Source organism: Mycteria americana, chromosome 11 (genome assembly GCF_035582795.1).
Source record: "Mycteria americana isolate JAX WOST 10 ecotype Jacksonville Zoo and Gardens chromosome 11, USCA_MyAme_1.0, whole genome shotgun sequence".
NCBI lineage: Eukaryota > Metazoa > Chordata > Aves > Ciconiiformes > Ciconiidae > Mycteria > Mycteria americana.
The window spans coordinates 25,699,095-25,718,191 of record NC_134375.1 but is presented as its reverse complement, the minus strand read 5'-3'; the positions used below and the strand labels follow the sequence as shown (position 1 = coordinate 25,718,191).

At 36.3% G+C, this 19,097-nt stretch overlaps 1 protein-coding gene across 1 annotated transcript in view; it reads left to right on the top strand.

Moving 5' to 3' along the window:
• The window catches only part of CACNA2D3 (calcium voltage-gated channel auxiliary subunit alpha2delta 3), a 485,172-nt gene that overhangs the window by 230,776 nt on the left and 235,299 nt on the right, over window positions 1-19,097 (top strand). Inside the window, exons 10-11 of the mRNA XM_075514383.1 lie at window positions 5,924-6,013; window positions 13,515-13,628. Of these exons, the coding sequence (XP_075370498.1) occupies window positions 5,924-6,013; window positions 13,515-13,628 (204 nt within the window). The remainder of the gene's footprint in view (window positions 1-5,923; window positions 6,014-13,514; window positions 13,629-19,097) is intronic.

The window sequence follows — 19,097 nt, the reverse complement described above, 5'->3', positions numbered from 1 at the left end:
AGCAGAAAAAAAAGAGGCTGGTTTAGCTAGGTAAGTAGGAAGATAAGAGATGGGGACTTGATTTGGTCAGAATTTTACAACAGTAAACTCGTTACCAGGGTACTTCCATCTTGTCAGTGGTAGAGACACATAACATAAAGGCAAACAGGTTTTCAGGTCTTCCAGAAAAAGGATCTGCTATAAGCCATAGCAAGCTGAACTTATTGGGTGATGTATCTCTATTTGTGAGGCTTTAGGTGGTGTCCTCATGTTAAGATGCATTAAAACCGCCTGTGAATCTTGTAGACTGTGTCCCAATTAAAACTTGAGCCAAGCATGCCACTATTGTGGCTAGCTTTGTCACGATGTTATGGAAAAATCCATCAGTGCAATTCTGCAAATGTTTGCTATGGTAAAAAGAAGCTATACCAAAACATGAATGCCAGACATTAGGGATTACGTTAGCTGACAACTTGCCTGTTCTTTTTTGTATATGTCTGAGATGGCATGGTTGTTAGGGCACTTACTTGGCATTTGAGAATTGGAACTCAGTTCTCTGCTTTAATGTATCATTACTTGCTTTCAGAGGTGTTTGTTTCCTCAGATGTCAAATGAAGATGACTGTACTTTTTTCTTCTCCTTTCTTTTTCTGGTTGAAAAAGGGTAAAACCTTGAAGGTTATGGAGTATCCTCACATTACCGTAATGGAGGCCAAAAAATTTCCCTGACTGTTGTGCAGACAGGGGGCTCTCCCTCGTTTGTTAGGAGTGTGACCAGGTTCTGTTCACTTCCAGAATGTAAAAATTTGTCGCCTTGTTGTGATTATAGATACCAGTCAGCATTCATAATCTCAGAGAGTAAACCTTGTGAAGCCATTAGAACAGCCTGTAAGATAAGAGACCAATAAAAAGAGACACCTCAGAATTTCTTCAGAATTGCCTCTAAATCAGTAAGTTATTCTTCAGCTTTACTATGGGCTAGGTAAACCAGTGTGTCATTTTAGCTACAAAGTCGGGAGCTTCTGCCATGAAAGAAAGATTCAGTCTTCACAGTTTTCTGGCCTTCATCTCAGAAGAGTTTTTAAATTGCCTGCAATGACCTGAAATTAGGAAAGGAACATCAGATTCTCACCTGTATTCAGATAGCTCCCTCTACCTCCCTAAATTCTTCTATGTTCCGAATAATGAAAAAGTGCTCTGAATCTTTGCAAAATCATCCATGTCATCTCCCAAGCACAGATTTGTTGATACGAATTACTTCACTTGAATTATTTAAATTTATTAACTATTAAACCCTAAGATCTCAAAAGTAGGAAGCTGAAAAAAGAAGTAACAGAAATATGGCTTGCTATCATATTTTGCCAGACAATTTTACCCTAATCCCTGAAGTCTGGAAATTTAATGTAATCATCTAACCAAGTGTGGTCCAAAATCCCTACAATTGTTGATTAAGTTGTGAGGCTAGAGAAGGTGAATATAGCTGGGTGTACCAAAAAACGCTTTCAATAATCTCATTATAAGAGAAACTCCAAGTTCAATCGTGATAAATGATTTTATATAAATTTATAAATTTTTAGAGGTTATAAATTTATCCTCTTGTTCAGTTATGCCAAAGCCATATGCAGCATTGTTGTGATTTTAATGTTCTGTATAGCTGTCCCATGAAGCATAGAATATGAAGACCATTAAAAATCTTTCTATGTTCCTCCTCATTCAAGTTCTGAAATAGTCCAAGTCAAGTTGGGCCACCTGATTTTTAAGCAGAAATAGGCATGTCATTATTATTTTTCATCTTTGGAAAAACAGTGTCAGTATACCCCGTTCAGTATACCCCACTGTTCTTCAAATAGGCGTATTTGTAACTATACCTGGGACAAGAACCCATTTCCTGATTCTAGGTCCATCAAATGTATTTGTTGGTTTGTTTCTGACTTAGAGGGTCCTTACAAACTTTGCGTAGTTTAAAAAGGAAAGGAGAGAGCCTTTTCAATTTGCATACACAGATTATTATCAGATGTTAGGATCACTGGGACTTTCTGGTTTTGACAGTGGATAGTGTTTATAAACAAGCAAAATCAGCAGCGTGCAAGGGTACAAGACCAAGTGCATTGCTGATGTTCTGGTTTGAACCCTTGTAGATCTATGCAAGGACCTTGTCCTGGCTGACATGCACAAGTGGATTTGTATCCTCACTCTCTTCAGCTCATGTTTTTCAGCCACTTCTAAATGGATCGTAGATACCTCCACAGCTGAACATATCTATTCTTCCTCACTGTAATAAGACACAACGTCTCCTGTTGAGCTCTAGCCCTATAATTGTGTAATCAGACATCAGAGTCTGATTGTCATAATTGTGTGCCTAAATTGTATTCAGAATTATCAAGATTATGCATGACAATTAGGTATTTGAGTCCACAATTAGATATTGCACATTCTGGTAATTGCAGATGGAAATTAGGCATACAGTTGCATGCGAATGTTTGTGCACACAGTTGGACAGATATCCAATTCAGACTCTGGGAAATTCAGATATTAATCTGCAAGGGCTCCAATAGGACAGTAAAGAGAAGCTGAGATGAACCAATATTATTTCTTGTGCAGTTTATTACTAAAAAGAGCTATTTAAGATGTAAAGATTAAAAGATGCTTTTTGACTCATTAAGAGCAGGAGACTCCTGCTTTCTGGGATCTGTTTGATGAAAGTTGTTGAAAGTGGAATTGAGGTGTTTGTTACCTCATTCCAAAATCACTTTTTCTTTAAATTGATGTTCCAGTGGTTCATGTCCTGCCTTGACATTTTTTCACTACTAGTAGGGTTGAAATATACTTTTCTGGTTTGCAGTGCTTTTGTAAGGGACAAAATTACTGGGTGGCAGCTGGACTCATATGTGGGCAAATTGTAGAGAAATGTTGAGAGGCGTACTAGTTTGAAACTTTGGTTTTCTCATACACAAAGAATACAATGCTTTTAAAAATGCCTTTTCCAGTAACAAAGGGCACACTATAGCATGACTAGCAGGGCATTGCTGTTCTGACTGGATGTGTGAAATAGGAAAAAACGAGTGTTTGGAGATTTGGATTTTTTCTTATAAATTTTCCTTAAACCAACAGCCTGACAGATAATAGTGGTGTCAATAATATGCCCTTTGAAGCCAGAATAAGGTGCCACTCTTTAAGAGGGTAAAAACCCAGTCGCTATGAAAGTTACAACAGTACAATTTGATTGTGTAATAATAAACAGCCTCAGCTAGATGTAGAGTGAACAATCTGAGGAAGCTATTCTTTGTGCTGCCTGTAAAATGAAACATGATTTCTTTTGGCATGGATCCAATTAATGCCACACATCCAGGGCATCTGGTGTGATAAAAAGGGAAACGAAGAAATGTTAATTTGCATGTTGTTGTGTGATTTTTCCAGTGGACGTACAAAGTGCTGAAATTCTCAAAAAGCCAAAGACAAGACAGAGGATGGAGTTGGTTTAAAAGACAAATAAAAAAAACCCATAAACCCCCTCCAGACAAACAAAGGCCAAACCACACACGCATTTTCGTTATTTAATCCTTTTGCAGAATCACCTTGCAGCATCTGTTCACTCTGAAGCCTGGAGGCAGAAAACATTGATTTCTTAAAATTCATAGTGCATGAAATAGATTTTAAACATTTTTACTATTTTGTATCAAACGTCACTATTATATTTCTTCATATATCAACAGTGTATTTTTCAGAACCTGTATATATATATGTAACTATGGCAAGAGAAAATATTTGTTCTCCTGACAGATCACGTGAACCGAATTATACACTAGAGATTACAACATTGACTAGTAATTTTTGGTAATCTGTTTATGCTGTATGTTCATACTTTATAATGCATATGCATTGTAATAAAGATGCCACAGTACTTATCTCTGAAATGTTCAGAGATTTTATAAACTATTTTGGTTTTTTAATACCAAAATAATTCTAGTTTAATTATGAAGCAGTAATGTATTCCAAAGAGAAGTATGATTTTGTAATTTTGCTACTCTCAATTTCCTGGCCGTGTTAGTTGAAGTCAAGAATATGCTGATGTGGCTTTTGATCAATTTAGACCTAAATTTCAGAGCTACTTGGAAATGACAAGTTGGATACAGAATAACAAGAGAGTGATGCATTTATTGAATATTTGGGTATTTTGTATTCATTCTTCTTTTCATTATTACTTCTAAAAAATATGAAAGGCACAATTCAAGGGACAGAAGTATTTTAATTCTTCTACAAAGATAATTAGTTTGATTTGGTTTTCTTGCCTATAATAATGCTTTAAGACCAATGGACTGATAAATAAGAATTTTCCTCTTACTAACCTGTTAAGGTAACTTCTTTATCCAGTTGTGGAGACTGAAACGTTTCACAAAAGCCTTGCCTCCCCTGCTATTTCCCACCACATATGTCTTCATTTTCTTCTTACAAATGAATTATTATATTTTAAAATGTATTTAAAACAGTAATTAGTAGTACTATGGAGATACTGACTCGTATTTACTTAAGTTAGCTATGTTTAAGTTGGGGAAAAAAGAAGCATTTTGCAGTGTAGCCGTATGGGCGTTTACGCTATCCCTGCTTATTTAGGCAAACAAGACTGTGCCTTTCGGCTGTTCAGAGTATTGAGCGGCAATGAACCACGTTTACTAGGTCACGATGAAGTAATTGTTTTGAAACAGAAGCCCTTTTTCGTGGCTTCAGAACTGCCTAGAGGCTAGGATGTAAATTTTCCTTTTTCAACCTCCTGAAATTTAATAATGAAATAGGAAGTTCTCTGCCTTTCAATATACTGCCATAATATCTTTTTATTTTACGAAATTTAAAAAAAAAAGTTTCCATTATAGAAAATCAGGGGAGTGAAGTACTTGTTTGTTGATGTTGCATACAGTGTCCCTTTATGATAGCATGGTTCATGATACTGTTTTTAATGATATATTGCTCCTTCTTATAATCCTAAGAGAATTTGTTTCTCCTCTGAACATTTTATTTTCAGAAAGTAGTGCTAACATTGTTTTGAAAATGTGCTACTTAGTATTTAATAGTTTACATATTCTCTAAAAAATTACAATTTAATGTACATTTATAGAGTAGTCATATTTTTGTTGAGTGCAAAATTTGTGAAATTTGTCAAACTTCTGACATATCTGGAGAAATATCGTATGTTTAGAAAGAGGAAAATATAGGATGAATTCTGACCTGTCAACCTCTAAGAACTGCTTGTTATAAAATTTTACCCATGCTTATGGCAAGCAAGTATGGCAGTGCATAATTGATGAGCCATTTAAAACTGCAAAAATTGGGTTTAAATGTGACTACGCAACATAATACTGAAGCTAGTCACATATAGCTAGCAAGCAGTTAGCCCTGTCTTTCTTCTTGTGTAGAGTAGTTCTTTATCAATCTAAATATTATGTTGACATTGATAAACTGCATTGAAACTGCAATGGCCTAATGATTAGGGTCTACCATTTTTAGGGAGGGATCATAACAAAAAATAGAATCTCAAAGCTAAATTTCAGAAAGAATTATTTTTATTAAGTAGCAGATCCCGAAAACCTAGAAGCTGAACAGTTAGAAATAATATAAAAATTACTATATGAAGTGAAAAGAAGATATGGATATCCCTGAATAGAAACCCAAACAAAAAAACCCAAAGGAAAACGATTTGATTGAATAACTAGCCAAAAACATATCTTGTGATACATTTGCATTATTATTGTTCTAACACGTGCTTAGTTTAGTGTGACTTCAAGAGTCAAAAGGATTAACCAGGAATTACTTTGGTTTATGAATTAGTGTATGCAGTCATTTAAGCTTAAGAAGTAGGTCTAAAGAAGAATTCAGAAATCCTTAATCATTGGTATCAGCATGTATGTTGTAACAATATACTGACAAATAAAACCTTCTTGTTCGTGTTTCAGCATTTCAGGGAACACCTTGACAAACTTTTTGCAAAAGGAATTGGAATGCTGGACATTGCTTTAAATGAAGCTTTCAACATGCTCAATGAAGTAAGTTAACGCTTTTCAGATTTAAGCTGCTGACACCTTTCTTGCTATTTATCAATTACTGTCAATTTTAAGATAATAAATTAGAACTCACTCAAAAATGTGGTGATAGTAAAATATTACCTATAGAACATGAATTCTCTGTAATCTAGATATGGTGAAAGATATAAAGAGTTTTACATTTTTGTAGGTATACATTTTATATCAATGTATTTTGTGTCTATATATATATACAGTATACACCTATGCATACATGTGTACATTAAATAAGGTTTGTTTCAGTAGCTGTTTTAGGTGTTAAAAAATACTAGGGTAACATGCAAATTTCACAGTTTAGATTGTTCTTTTTTTCTTTGGAATGGCTAACGTTTTAGGAATGACAGGAGTTTGTATATTTATAAAAACTTTGAGAATACACTCTGTTGTTAGAGTTGCGAAATGATTGTTCATTGGTTTGACTTCTGGCATGACAATATCTCTTACAGCTTATCTAAAAGACGTTATTTGAACACTTTTGTACTTACTTCTGTAATACTCTAAGACAGAGGGAGAAATGTAAAGCTTTGTCCAGCCAGCTTAGAGGTATTAATATTATTTTAACTATTTATCTGCCAAAACATGAGGCCAACTTTCTGATAACATTCCTGTGAATAATGTCTATAAACAGGAATGCAGTCTCTAGAAGATGAACATCATGATCTTGGAGATAATCTAGTGCAGGGCATCTAGTTTCCCTCCCAAACTCCACATAAAAATAAGTGTAGTGTTCTTAGTTATCCAGGAAATTGTCCTCCAGAGGATATTTTAATTAAAATCAGGCCCATTGTCTTTGCCTGAAATGCTTTTCCTCACAAGGTGCACAGTCTTAGTGGCTATCATGAAATGATTTTATGTAGTTTATTTCAGAGAGATTTTTTTGTCGTTTCTGGCAAAGGTAAAATATATTGTCATGCTATGTATTCCAGCAAAGAACAATTTTAGCAATATTTTGATTCAGCTGACTATATGCTTTCTTGGGAACGTATATTGGAAAAAGCAAGGAAATAAAGGAGAAAAGTGGTAGTTGTAATGAACAGTAGTAGTAATGAAAGAGAATTAGGGAGCAAACCAATGAAAGTAAAATGCACCATCAAATATTTCTTATGATATTATGAATGAAAACCCTAGGTAGCGTGGTAGGACTAAAGCCATTGCTTACAACCTCTGTTAATATCAGTTTAGATATAGGGTTTCTGTAAAGGAGAGCATTCACTTTTTTTTTAATAACTAATTACAAGCAGATCTCTTCTCCAGGATCTCTGAACTAATGAGCACTTGCAAAATTGGAAACTGCTGTATCGCAAAGCTACAAGTGAAGTTCATTAAGCAAGATATATGGAGCAAATGCCATTGTGAAGGGTTAAATCACCAAATATGTCAAAGGCCAGAGCAGATACTGAGGGGGAAAGTGTGAGGTATTTCAGTTAGCCTCAAGACTGAGGAAAGCAGGAAACGGATTAAAAAACCCCAAACACTCATTTGTGTCCAAGTGCCCAGAGCCCCAAGGTGAAATACTAGCAATCAGTGTTCAATGAGTCCTAAAGAAAACTTAGACTCTTATCCCAGAACATTCCTGTTCTAAGACCTGGAATATTAGCTGCAAAGTTATTTCAAAATGGTGCTACATGTAATCTCCACCTAGCATTTTCTAAGGCAAGAAAATGGAACTTTCCATTTCTGTGGATTCTTTCAGAATGCTCCATCTTGCCCAAAGTTCACTCTCTTTAAGAGGAGGCCAAACCCTTGTTCTTTGCACCTTGTTGGTAAGTTTTGAACTGCATTAGTGAGTCAGCAGAAGAGGCTAAACACCTTCCAGCAGGACCAACTCCTGCTCAGTGGTTGGATGTTACAAGTAAGCATCATCACCCTATTAAAACATTCCCTATAGCTGTCTTTTGAAGTTAATATTAGCAACTTAAGATATGATTGAAAATACTTTGGTGTTTCCAGAAAAGCTTTCTCTTTACTAAAAAAAGAAAAGAAAATATTTAAATATTATGCATGTATTCTTTTTAATAATCTAAATCAATTAAGAGGTGAGTTGATCCTGATTGAGAACCCTTATGTGTAGCGGAATTTTTTTTTTTATTTTTTTTTTAGTGAAGAGGGAGGCATCATCTAGAAAGGCAGAGCAACATCAAATTCCTGGCAGGTGAATTAAAATCATATGGACTTTTAACTGTTAAGTAACCTTTAAAATAGATTATGCAAGATCTTCAGTTGCTTTTAGTTTTTCAAACAAGATTACTTAAAAGCTTTTAAAAGCTTTTCCAAAGCAAGAAAAAAGGGAGATTGCAATGCGATTCAAATGCGAGAGAGTGATTTGATGCCCAAATTATTGGGTTGAAATGTATGGAGTATGTTTTTTAGATGATCACTTTCTCCTACTAAATGTCTGATGATGTTATGATGAGAATGTAGTTCCTTGTGTATTTAGGCATTCTAGTTTGTCTACAGGTAGAAATTAACCTCTTCTGATATGGTTATCATGGTGGCACTCCAGCTGTTGGTAGGTAATATTGTATAATGTTAATGTTAGTGATGGCTACTTCCAAGTAAATCCACTATGTGTTTCTTTCTAAGAACAGCGTGTCCTTAAAGAGAATCACACTTCATATCCAGAAATGTAAATATATATTTGTATGTGTATAAATACCAGCTTTAAAGATAAAAAGAAATTCACAATATTTAGAGGCAAGCTTTCAAAAATAGACAAATCAATGCCTTGTTCATACTACTTGAACCTCTGTAACATGTTCAGGGTATCTCTTCTCAGTGAGCCAAACTGGCCTCCTGACATCCTTCCATGATAGCCTGTTTCCAAGAAATCTATAAACTCTATGTCTATGGGCTCCAAATAACTGCTATCAGTGTGATCTGTAGGTGTGTATTACAGAAGAGCGTAAGTTTAGGGCTGACAATTTAGACCCCCTATCTTTCTGCTTGATAGTTCAGTTTGCTTTATCATTCTTGGTTTGAACAATGCCTTGGAGTGTTGACTGGGATACATTCATTAGAAATCAATTCACCCTTCCTCTCTAGTACGGCTCTGAAAAGAGGCACCATTTTAAAAACGACAGTGTTTCGCCTTTAAACTGAGATACATTTCTTTCAGTGTAAAAGTTGCAGGGACTTAATTCCTGTCTCACAAATTAAATTCAGTAAAACTCACTATACTACAACTAAGCTTAGTAAGGATTAGTAAAGAAAGCTGGAAAAACATTTTTATAGTATATTTTTACTTTTAATAAAGATGCAATTTAGGCATATTCTGACTTGACTTTTCTTCATGTCATGAAAACTGTTTTGTTTCTCTTTTTGCCTAACATTGCCCAGGGCATCTGTTTTTCAGATTATCTAGCCGTAGTAGATCCAATGTCTTAAAAATCATGTACCTTTAGAATTAATGGGCATCCTAACTAACCTCAATTGCATTTTAAGAATAAAAACCAGTCTCAACTCATGAATTAACAGATGATGGACTAAAGATTGAGCTATAGCAACTGATGTTTTTAGAAACTTTATTATTGTCACTCACATTTACCAGGGTTGTTTTGGAAAGAAATATTTCAGGCACAAATACAACAAGCAAATTCCTTTTTTTGCCCCCTTTTTTTTTTCCCTCTGGTCCTTTTCCTTTTCCGCCTCCTTCTTGTTTTCCCTTTTTTCAACTGAGCTTATATTCATGAAAATGTTTTAAAGTGTTTCCTTAAGTATAGTCCTTTTTTGAGGGAAAAAAAATTTAAATCTGTTAGTCTGCTGGAAGAGGAAAATCTCATGTAAAATAAGGAGCAAACTATCTTTTGATTGAAGGATGTACCTTGCAAATGAGACCTCAAAACAAAACATTCGCCAAAGGGTTTGACTTGACAAGCGTGCCTGCCTTTATACTGTAGGATCATAGATTAACTAATGGTTCCAGTTCTTTTGTATGCATTTGGAAGCACAATATTGATCAGTTCTTTTCTGGGCATAAAATCCTAAGATGAAAAGATGAGGATCTTCCTCCACCCACTGCCCACATGTTGAACCAGACAGTGTGGAACTAGTTCCTTCATGTGGTACATGCCAAAAATGACAATGGGAAAAGCTGCATGAAGTAAAGAACACTAGGTTGTTTGTAGAGGGTTTATTAAGAATCCCATTATGGGCACTGAATATAGTCTTAGAAAACAGATACACAACAGTAAATAGCAACCAGCCTCAACACAAGAGATGTTCTATACTAGTCTTTCAAGTCTGTGTAAACTGAAGAAAAAGCATTACAGATAGTGATCAAGAAGACCTGAGATGAGATTTTTTTGTTTTGCTTTAAAATCTGTGAGGCAACTGAAGTTATAATGATGAATGTGGTATAAAAATCTCATTAGATAAACTGATAGTTTTGAGAATAAAGGGAACTGACATCCCATGTACTGAATTGTACCTATGATGAGTGAGAGTCTTTTGATCTGTAAGGTCATGATGGATCATGCTACATGTATGTTCAGATCTATTCAAGGTAGAGTAATGACTGTTTCTATTTATACTATAAAAGGGAGTATAATAACTTCAAGCCTTCTTGCATATATACTTCCAGAACTGACAGCATAAAAACCTCTTCCATTATATACAGGCATATCAGCAAAGTCTCTGGGAGCTTCTATTAAGCAGCCTAGGCCAGAGAAAAAGCTACTTAATCTCTCCTTAAAAGAGTACAGCTAACCATTTTCCACTTTGTCTACAGGATGTGACTTTATGTGCCAGAAATCTATTCTTGTGAATTATAGGCTAGCTAAGGATGTCTCGTCTACATTAAAAAAAAAGAAGGGGGGGAGGGAAGAGGAAAAAAAAAGGCGGGGGGAGGGGGGAAGAAAAAGCTTTGTTTTACACAAATAGTCTATTAAGATTCTGGTTGGATTTTAGAATGGGTCAGGGGTTAAACTAATTAAACTCAGTTAATTTTGTGTTGCAGTTACCTTTAGTAGTTGCCTGGGTTGTTAAGACTTGGAGACGGTTGATACTGATGTCTTTGAAAAGCATGTTTAAAAATCAATTTCCAAATTCTTTCCAATCATCAATTTATGCAGTGTTCACTACACAGTGTAAGAACATAGAAGTGCTTAGTACAGTAGTTAGGCACCTACGATATCATGTGACAACTGCAATTATCTCTTTTGGTGACAAATGCAGTCTTTGCAGTGATTACCTTTAAAAAAATCATAGCCAATTAAATAAAATTCTGTGACATTTCAAAGACTGTTAATCACAACCAAATGCTGTAAATGTCAGGATGCATTGAAATTTTTGCTGCTAAGTGATGAATCACTGAGTTAATTGTAGTTCATCATAAGGCCTTTGTCATTGTTATTATTATGGAAAACACTTTCATCACTCTTGCTATTCAATAAAATTAAAGTTCTAGACAAATATGAGAAGATATTACTCATCAAAGCATTTGAATTTAATCTCATTCTTCAAAATATTCGAACAGATAACTACGTAGAATAATGCAGATGCATACAGAGTGATGTTTTAAAATAAATATATGAAGGCATTCCCCCTTTGTTAATTTCCCTTTTAATATACCTTGTCTCTTGCAAAATGTGTTGCCCATATGAAGAATACGTCCCTCGACAAAGTAACTTCATCTTTATGAGAAAATACTGGATCTAAGATCATACTAATGAAGGAATCCCACTTTAATAATTCTGGTTCTGGTTAAGACTGGAAAAACCGTCATGACCGAAGAATTTCAAGGATAGACTGCCTTGCAGGTATCACAGATAAGAGTTTTCACACAGGCAGTGACCAGAATATAGCTAACTCTGTAAACCTACATTAGTTTCCCTTTAAGTAACATGTTGCTATTACTGTTCGCTGAGGTTCCTGTTTGTTTGATCAAAAGGAAACTGATCTGGAGGAGAGCCACAGATGGTATAAATGATTGTTGAATGATATTTGTGGATGTGATTACTCAGATATAGAAATGTGAAGGTGGAAGAAAAGAGGACAGAGCACTGCTGGAACCCATCATCCACTCCCTTTCCTACTGCAGGCAGTCTACAAAGGTTACATTTTTAAAGTGAAGAACTTTTTCTAGAAAAAGGGTTTTTAGAGTTTTGGGAAGAACAGCGAATATATAAGGGTGAGTAAACGGCATAAAGCTTAAAGACAGAGCAGTTGCTAGCCCAAATCAAGCTAGAATACTCTGAATAAATTTTGTTGAATCCAGAAGCAGTCAGAGTCCCTGCAAGGTAATTCACCTTTAAATTTAAATACTACTTCTCAAATGGGACCACCCTTTTTTTGGCACTTCATCGCAGATAGGCTGGTGAGGTGGGACAAGGTAATTATTACTTGGCTTTCTCAGTACCAAGAAAAAGGTGGTAGGATGAGGCCTTGTCTGACCTCAAAGTTGGTAATGTACCTGAAAACCACATAGGAAGAGAACAAAAGGAGACTGTTCATTCATTAGCATGTATTCAAATGGTAGCCCAATCTATAAAGAGTTGTGTGTAATGCCCCAGTTTATTGATCTTTTCACAGATTTTTTTAGTGTTCGTACAGAGTAATTAAAAATAAAATAATTTTCCAACTTTGCACTTTTTTGCTAAAAGCTGGATGTTTCATCTAAGTTCCTTGAATATATAAAATAATACACAGACAAATAAGAACCTATTTTGCAATAAGAGCAAATGGAGACACATGAATTCAAAATTAAGGCACCAACTCCAGAATCAAGAGATCAAAGCTTATGTTATGAGTCAGTCCAATTTACTTGCTCTTTGACCAGGAGAAAATCCCGTTTGTGAAACAATGGAACTTCCTTTGCATACTCCAAAGGATACGTTGATTGCTGTCTAAGTACCTGTGCTCAAGTACTGCTGTTCAGCAGCTTGAATTACTTATATGTATTCATTTCGAGTAATAGGAGAATCTGAGAATGTATAAATATTAACTTGGTTCTCCCAGATAAACATTTCATGAAAAATAACATATGGAATGTAATCCTGAGTGAATATGAATGCCATATGAATAGTCGTATGTCTCTCTGTAAGTGGTGTATCTTCCGTACTTTGCAGTAAAATCATTAGCCATTCATTTCTTCTTCTTTTTGTGTAGCTTGTTCTTTTAAAATTATATTTAAATCAAAGCAAACCCTATGTAGATGCATCAGTACATACCATCTATCTCAAACAAGGGAATACTCTTTTAATTTGGGGAAGTGCTATATTTATGTATGGTTCTTATTTTTCAAGCTGATATAATGGGGATATATAATGAATCCTGATTCTGTTACACAACTGAAGTTACAATTCTGTAAGGACATAAGACCTATGACAAAATGTTTTCAACCTGAGACTTTTTCACCTACTTCTAGGCATGCTAGAGATTTGACAAGATCCATGTTTATCCAGTGCGATCCTATCTATCTTCATCGAACAGGAATGTGCTGTAACTAAATGCTTGTTTCCTTTCACAGTTCAATCACACAGGACAAGGAAGTATTTGCAGCCAAGCCATAATGTTGATTACTGATGGAGCTGTGGACACATACGATACAATATTTGCAAAATATAATTGGCCAGACAGAAAAGTAAGTATGTTATCACCTTTATTTGATGGAAAACCCAAAGCTTCATAACCCATATAAAGTGTATGCCTATTGAAAAGTCAGTAACAATCTTTCTAATGATCTAAAAATGATTTTGCATAACCGGATGTTTCACTAATGACAAAAATGATGCTTATGTGATATTGCTCAAGGATAGAGAGGGACTTTTACTGTAGTAATGAATTTAGGATAATAAGATACTAAGGAAATATTTCCCTCCAGGGTACATTTTTGACCATTGTATAATGCTTCCCCTGTGAGACATCATTAAACATGAAAAAACTTTTCTCTTTTTTCTCCCAAAATACTCATTAATAATTCAATGCTTTTTGAAGCTAAAGAGGGGTATGTACTGTGGACAGTGAACGGTTTACTATGACTGGAGAAGGAGCAGATGTAGTACTCGGCATTTTTAATTTCTTTATTTGGCAGAGTGAGGGGTAGAGTAGAAGCAACAACCTCACTCTTTGAAGTGCAATTTGAGCAAGTACTTGATTAATATGAGTGTGCTGCATGGGGTTTCAATATTCTGTGGAAAAAAAGTAGTAGTTTTGATTTGTAGTTTTTAGTCATGTTTCACTCATTTATAAAATTACATTTGTTTTCTGCTCTCCCTTTTCTTGTTTACCTGAACTAAACCTTGTCTATTAGCAATCAGTGAGCAAGAGAAAATGGGAAATTGGTGATTTTTTTTTTTTACTGATCTTCTGAAAATGTTGTGTCAATGACTGTCATTTCGTGTAGTAAAAATGACATAAAACTATTCTACTTTTTGTTGGTTAAGAGGTTTTTATTCAGAGAATGTGGAGTAATAACTAACTGCAATCTGAAGATCTATTTTTCTCTTCAGATAACCTTGCTCGCTCCTTTTATTTAACTTCATTCTCTAAAAGAAGAAAGTTCATACTTTTTGTGATTTTACCAGGACATGCCAGGAAGTCTGTCATCTTTAAAAGAATGCAAGGATGCATTGGTATTTGTGCATGTTCTGAGGAGACCTGTAATGCTTTTCGTGTGAATTGATGCTAGCCTTTGTGTAGTGGAAAGGATGAGGAAGTTCAATATTTAATTAATGCGTTAAGATGTAGAACTAGATATTATGAAGGAAGTTCCACTGGATGCCAGCATTTGCCCATTTTGGTATTTATTGTACTTTGTTGGGTCACATCTCAATTGGCAATGGCAATATTGCTGAAAGGTAACAGAAACATTTGTTTCTACTCTGACATACAAGTAGCACCTCCTTGAAATGGGGTGATCAACTATTTACAAGTCAGAGGAGAATACATGACCTTTGGTCTTTGTCTCCCTACTTTTCTTCAGTGCTTTTCACTGAGATTATTTGTTGTTGCTATTTACATGAAAATATCTCCTGCCTTTTGTTATTCTGTATTTACTGTTGAAGATGGGTGGTTCTTCAGGGATAAAGCTTTTATCGATTTTTCTGTTGATTAAATAGACATTTGGAAAGTTAGGGCTTTATAAAATATATTTGTTGAAATTACTGAATAATTCTGGAAACAGTAACATACTTGAACTGCAGCTTGTTTTTCAGATATTTAAATATTCAAAATGGAATCTGTTTTTATCAGACAGTTATGTTTTTCTTCCTAAATAAATGAGTGTGACTCCTTAATATTATATGGCCTGTAACTCCTTAATATTATATGGCTTAAGTCTTTTATCAGCTGGCTGTGCTCATATAAATGCCTGGTAGTAATATAGTCTCAGTATATCTCTTAAATCCTTTTTTGTATTCACACTTATTTCCAAATGTTTTCTGAGAGAAACAAGACAACTATAACCTGATTGTGAAATTATTATTTTAATAGCTACTTCTTCAGATCACAAATGTTTATAAACAACAGCCAAAATTTTTTCCTTTTTTTGAGTAATTCACAAATGTTAGCATACACTTTTATCCCTATAGAAATGGTCTGAGAAGTGTTATTTTCAGCTATAGGCTTCAATATTTACTCTTAATGCTTTAGTCAATTAAGTCTCGTAACGGTTCAAGATTTCCATGATCAGATGATGTATGAAGAATTTTCATTAAGCAATATATAAATTTAAACAAATTAAATAGAGGATATGAGGAACATGACTGATCTAAATTCTCTTTGGAATTTCAATCAGTATTTCTGGCACCTTCCATGTCCCACTAATTTTATCTCCTTTCCAGTTTTGATATGATTGAGTGACTTTGTAGGCTAGCATTAGCTCTGTTTTATGAAAACATAAGTAATTTTGTTCCACTGGAAAGGAGACTTACAATTAAAAAAAAAAAAAAAAGGATTGTGGCCAGTCTTTCCTCTCTTATTCAATGGGATATTACCCGATTTAAGTTGTTAAGTCCTCAAATGTTCCACGAGAACATTTTGTTTTATCTAGCAAACACTGATGTCTAAGGAGATTTGCAGAATCTCTCAGAAGGATGTGCCTCAAATGTCTTGTATTTTCTTATACTGTGAAGCTAGTTGCTCTCTTAAGAATGGGAAGAGACCATGGGGAAACTTCCTCTATCACATGAAATCAGTAAGGAAAGAATTCTCTGAAACAGTCAGCTAAGTATTTTCACAAATGTGTGCTATATATCTTTGATGTGCAAATCAACAGCTATATCTGAGATAACAATACTTAGCGCAGCTGTTGCAATAAGCAGCAGGACAGGTTTCCCTTTGGGTACACTTCTGCAAAGGCCTAGCATGAAGAATCCTACCTTGTGTAGCAAGGACACGGTGTTTAGGGAGTAGCTTTTACTTGATATGCAATATTCCTCCCAACTTTTATAAAATATTTAATGTATTATACAGTCTTCTAAACTGTATATTAGAAAAGATGTAGAAAAAAAATCAAATCAGTTTGTCCTCTTTTCAGCCTGAAATGTTTCAATACGAAAAATGTAAAAGATTTCCATACATACGCTTTAATGCATTAGAGCTTTCAATGTTCTTTGTTGGATTTGTTGTTCTAGAAAGGATGAATTATTGAAAACGCAATATCCTACATATTTGCAATGTCAGTGTGCCTAAAAATTATGCATGTGGTGCACTTCAAGATCCCCTGCTTTTGCATTACACCATCTTTATTCTCTCCAAAGTAATTTTTTATATTTATAAATCACACCTTTGAACTGCTTAGTATTTGTTCTTGTCTTTTTTGTTCTCTATTAATCTATACATTGTCTTGCCATCTTTCTTATCATTTGTGTTTTTCCTCCCATTTTGATAGTGTGGTGGACAGTGATGGACAAAGTAATAGCTCTAATTGAGATAAGTTCTTAAGTTTCTGTTTACCTCAATTACCCTGTCAGCAAAGTACATATTTCAGTTATGTTTTATCTAATGTTAGATAACATTAAGTATGTCATCATGTATTGGGTTTGTGTGGCAAGGTTTTGGTACCGAGGGGGCTACAGGGGTAGCTTCTGGAAAAGCTGCTAGAAGCGTCCCGTGTGTCCGATGGAGCCGATGCCAGCCAGCTCCAAGATGGACCTGCTGCTGGCCAAGGCCAAGCCCATCAGTGACAGTGGCAGCGCCTCTGGGATAACATATTTAAGAAGGGGAAAAAATTGCTGTGTGACAGCAATTGCAGACGGAGAGAGGATTGAGAATATGTGAAAGAAACAGCCCTGCAGACAACAAGGTCAGTGAAGAAGGAGGGCAGGAGGTGCTCCAGGCACTGGAGCAGAGATTCCCCTGCAGCCTGTGGTACAGGCCATGGTGAGGCAGGCTGTCCCCGGCAGCCTGTGGAGGTCCACAGTAGAGCAGATATCCACTGCAGCCCGTGGAGGTCCACGGTGGAGCAGATATCCACTGCAGCCCATGCAGGTCCACGGTGGAGCAGATATCCACTGCAGCCCGTGGAGGTCCACGGTGGAGCAGATATCCACTGCAGCCCATGCAGGTCCACGGTGGAGCAGATATCCACTGCAGCCCATGCAGGTCCACGGTGGAGCAGATATCCACTGCAGCCCATGCAGGTCCACGGTGGAGCAGATATCCACTGCAGCCTGTGGAGGACACCACACCGGAGCAGGTGGGTGCCCGAAGGAGGCTGTGACCCCATGGGAAGCCCGTGCTGGAGCAGGCTGCTGGCAGGACCTGTGGCCCCGTGGAGAGAGGAGCCCAGGCTGGGGCAGGTTTGCTGGCAGGACTTGTGACCCCGCGGGGGACCCACACTGAAGCAGTCTGTTCCTGAAGGACTGCACCCCATGGAAGGGACCCACGTTGGAGCAGTTCCTGAAGAACTGCAGCCCATGGGAAGGACCCAAGTTGGACAAGTTCGTGGAGGACTGTCTCCCATGGGAGGGACCCCACGCTGGAGCAGGGGAAGAGTGTGAGGGGTCCTCCCCCTGAGGAGGAAGGAGCGGCAGAGACAAGGAGTGATGAACTGACCGCAGCCCCCATTCCCCATCCCCCTGCGCTATTGGGGGGAGGAGGTGGAGAACCTGGGAGTGAAGTTGAGCCTGGGAAGAAGGAAGGGGTGGGGGAAGGTGTTTTAAGATTTGGTTTTTATTTCTCATTGTCCTACACTGATTTGACTGGTAATAAACTAAACTAATTTACCCGAGTCGAGTCTTGTTTGGCCCGTGACAGTAATTGCTGAGTGATCTCTCCCTGTCCTTATCTCGACCCATGAGCCTTTCGTTATATTTTTCTCTCCCCTGTCCAGCTGAGGAGGGGAGTGATAGAGCGGCTGGGTGGGCACCTGGCGTCCAGCCAGGGTCAACCCACCACAAGTTGCAGCAGAAACATCTTGTTCTCTTACGGAAAGGAACAGATTCTTCATATAGCTGTGAAGGCTTTGCCAGTTTGTCAGTGACCATATCTGAAAATAGAGAGTGAAAACATACTGTCACCATGTAAATAACAATTCATATTTTCTTCTTTTTTCCGAGCCATCTGTATCTTTGCAAAAGATAGTATTTTTTAAAAAAAGATACTGTGTAAACAGGGATAAGAGCACTTTATTAGATATCATTGTAGATGTATTCTGCCTGACAACTGATTAAAAAGCTGCTTCTTTCTGGTAATGTATTAAATAAAAATTGTGTTGCAGTAATTTTGAAATGGAATAGCGTGGCTCCAATTGAATCCCCAAAGTAGCTTAAATTAACTTATAGAGGTTTTTTGGGGGGCATCAGCCTGATTTTGTGTAGAAGCTAGAGAATTATGACCACCAAAAGACTATTTAAAGTTGTCTTATGGACTGTTTCCTTGAAAGAAGGAACACTTTCATTTTACTGTTTATTTTATGAGTCCCTATCTCCTTCACCAAAAAAACCACTTCTCCATGTTTTATTAATATCTTTTGCTACTTAAAATGTAAATCTATGAGATGCTGTTTTTATAACACACTATGTTTTATTTGTATGACTAAGGCTCCAAGTTGTTAATGTCTATTTCCTTTTTTTTATGAGTCCATACACGCAATCTTGCACCTTAAGGA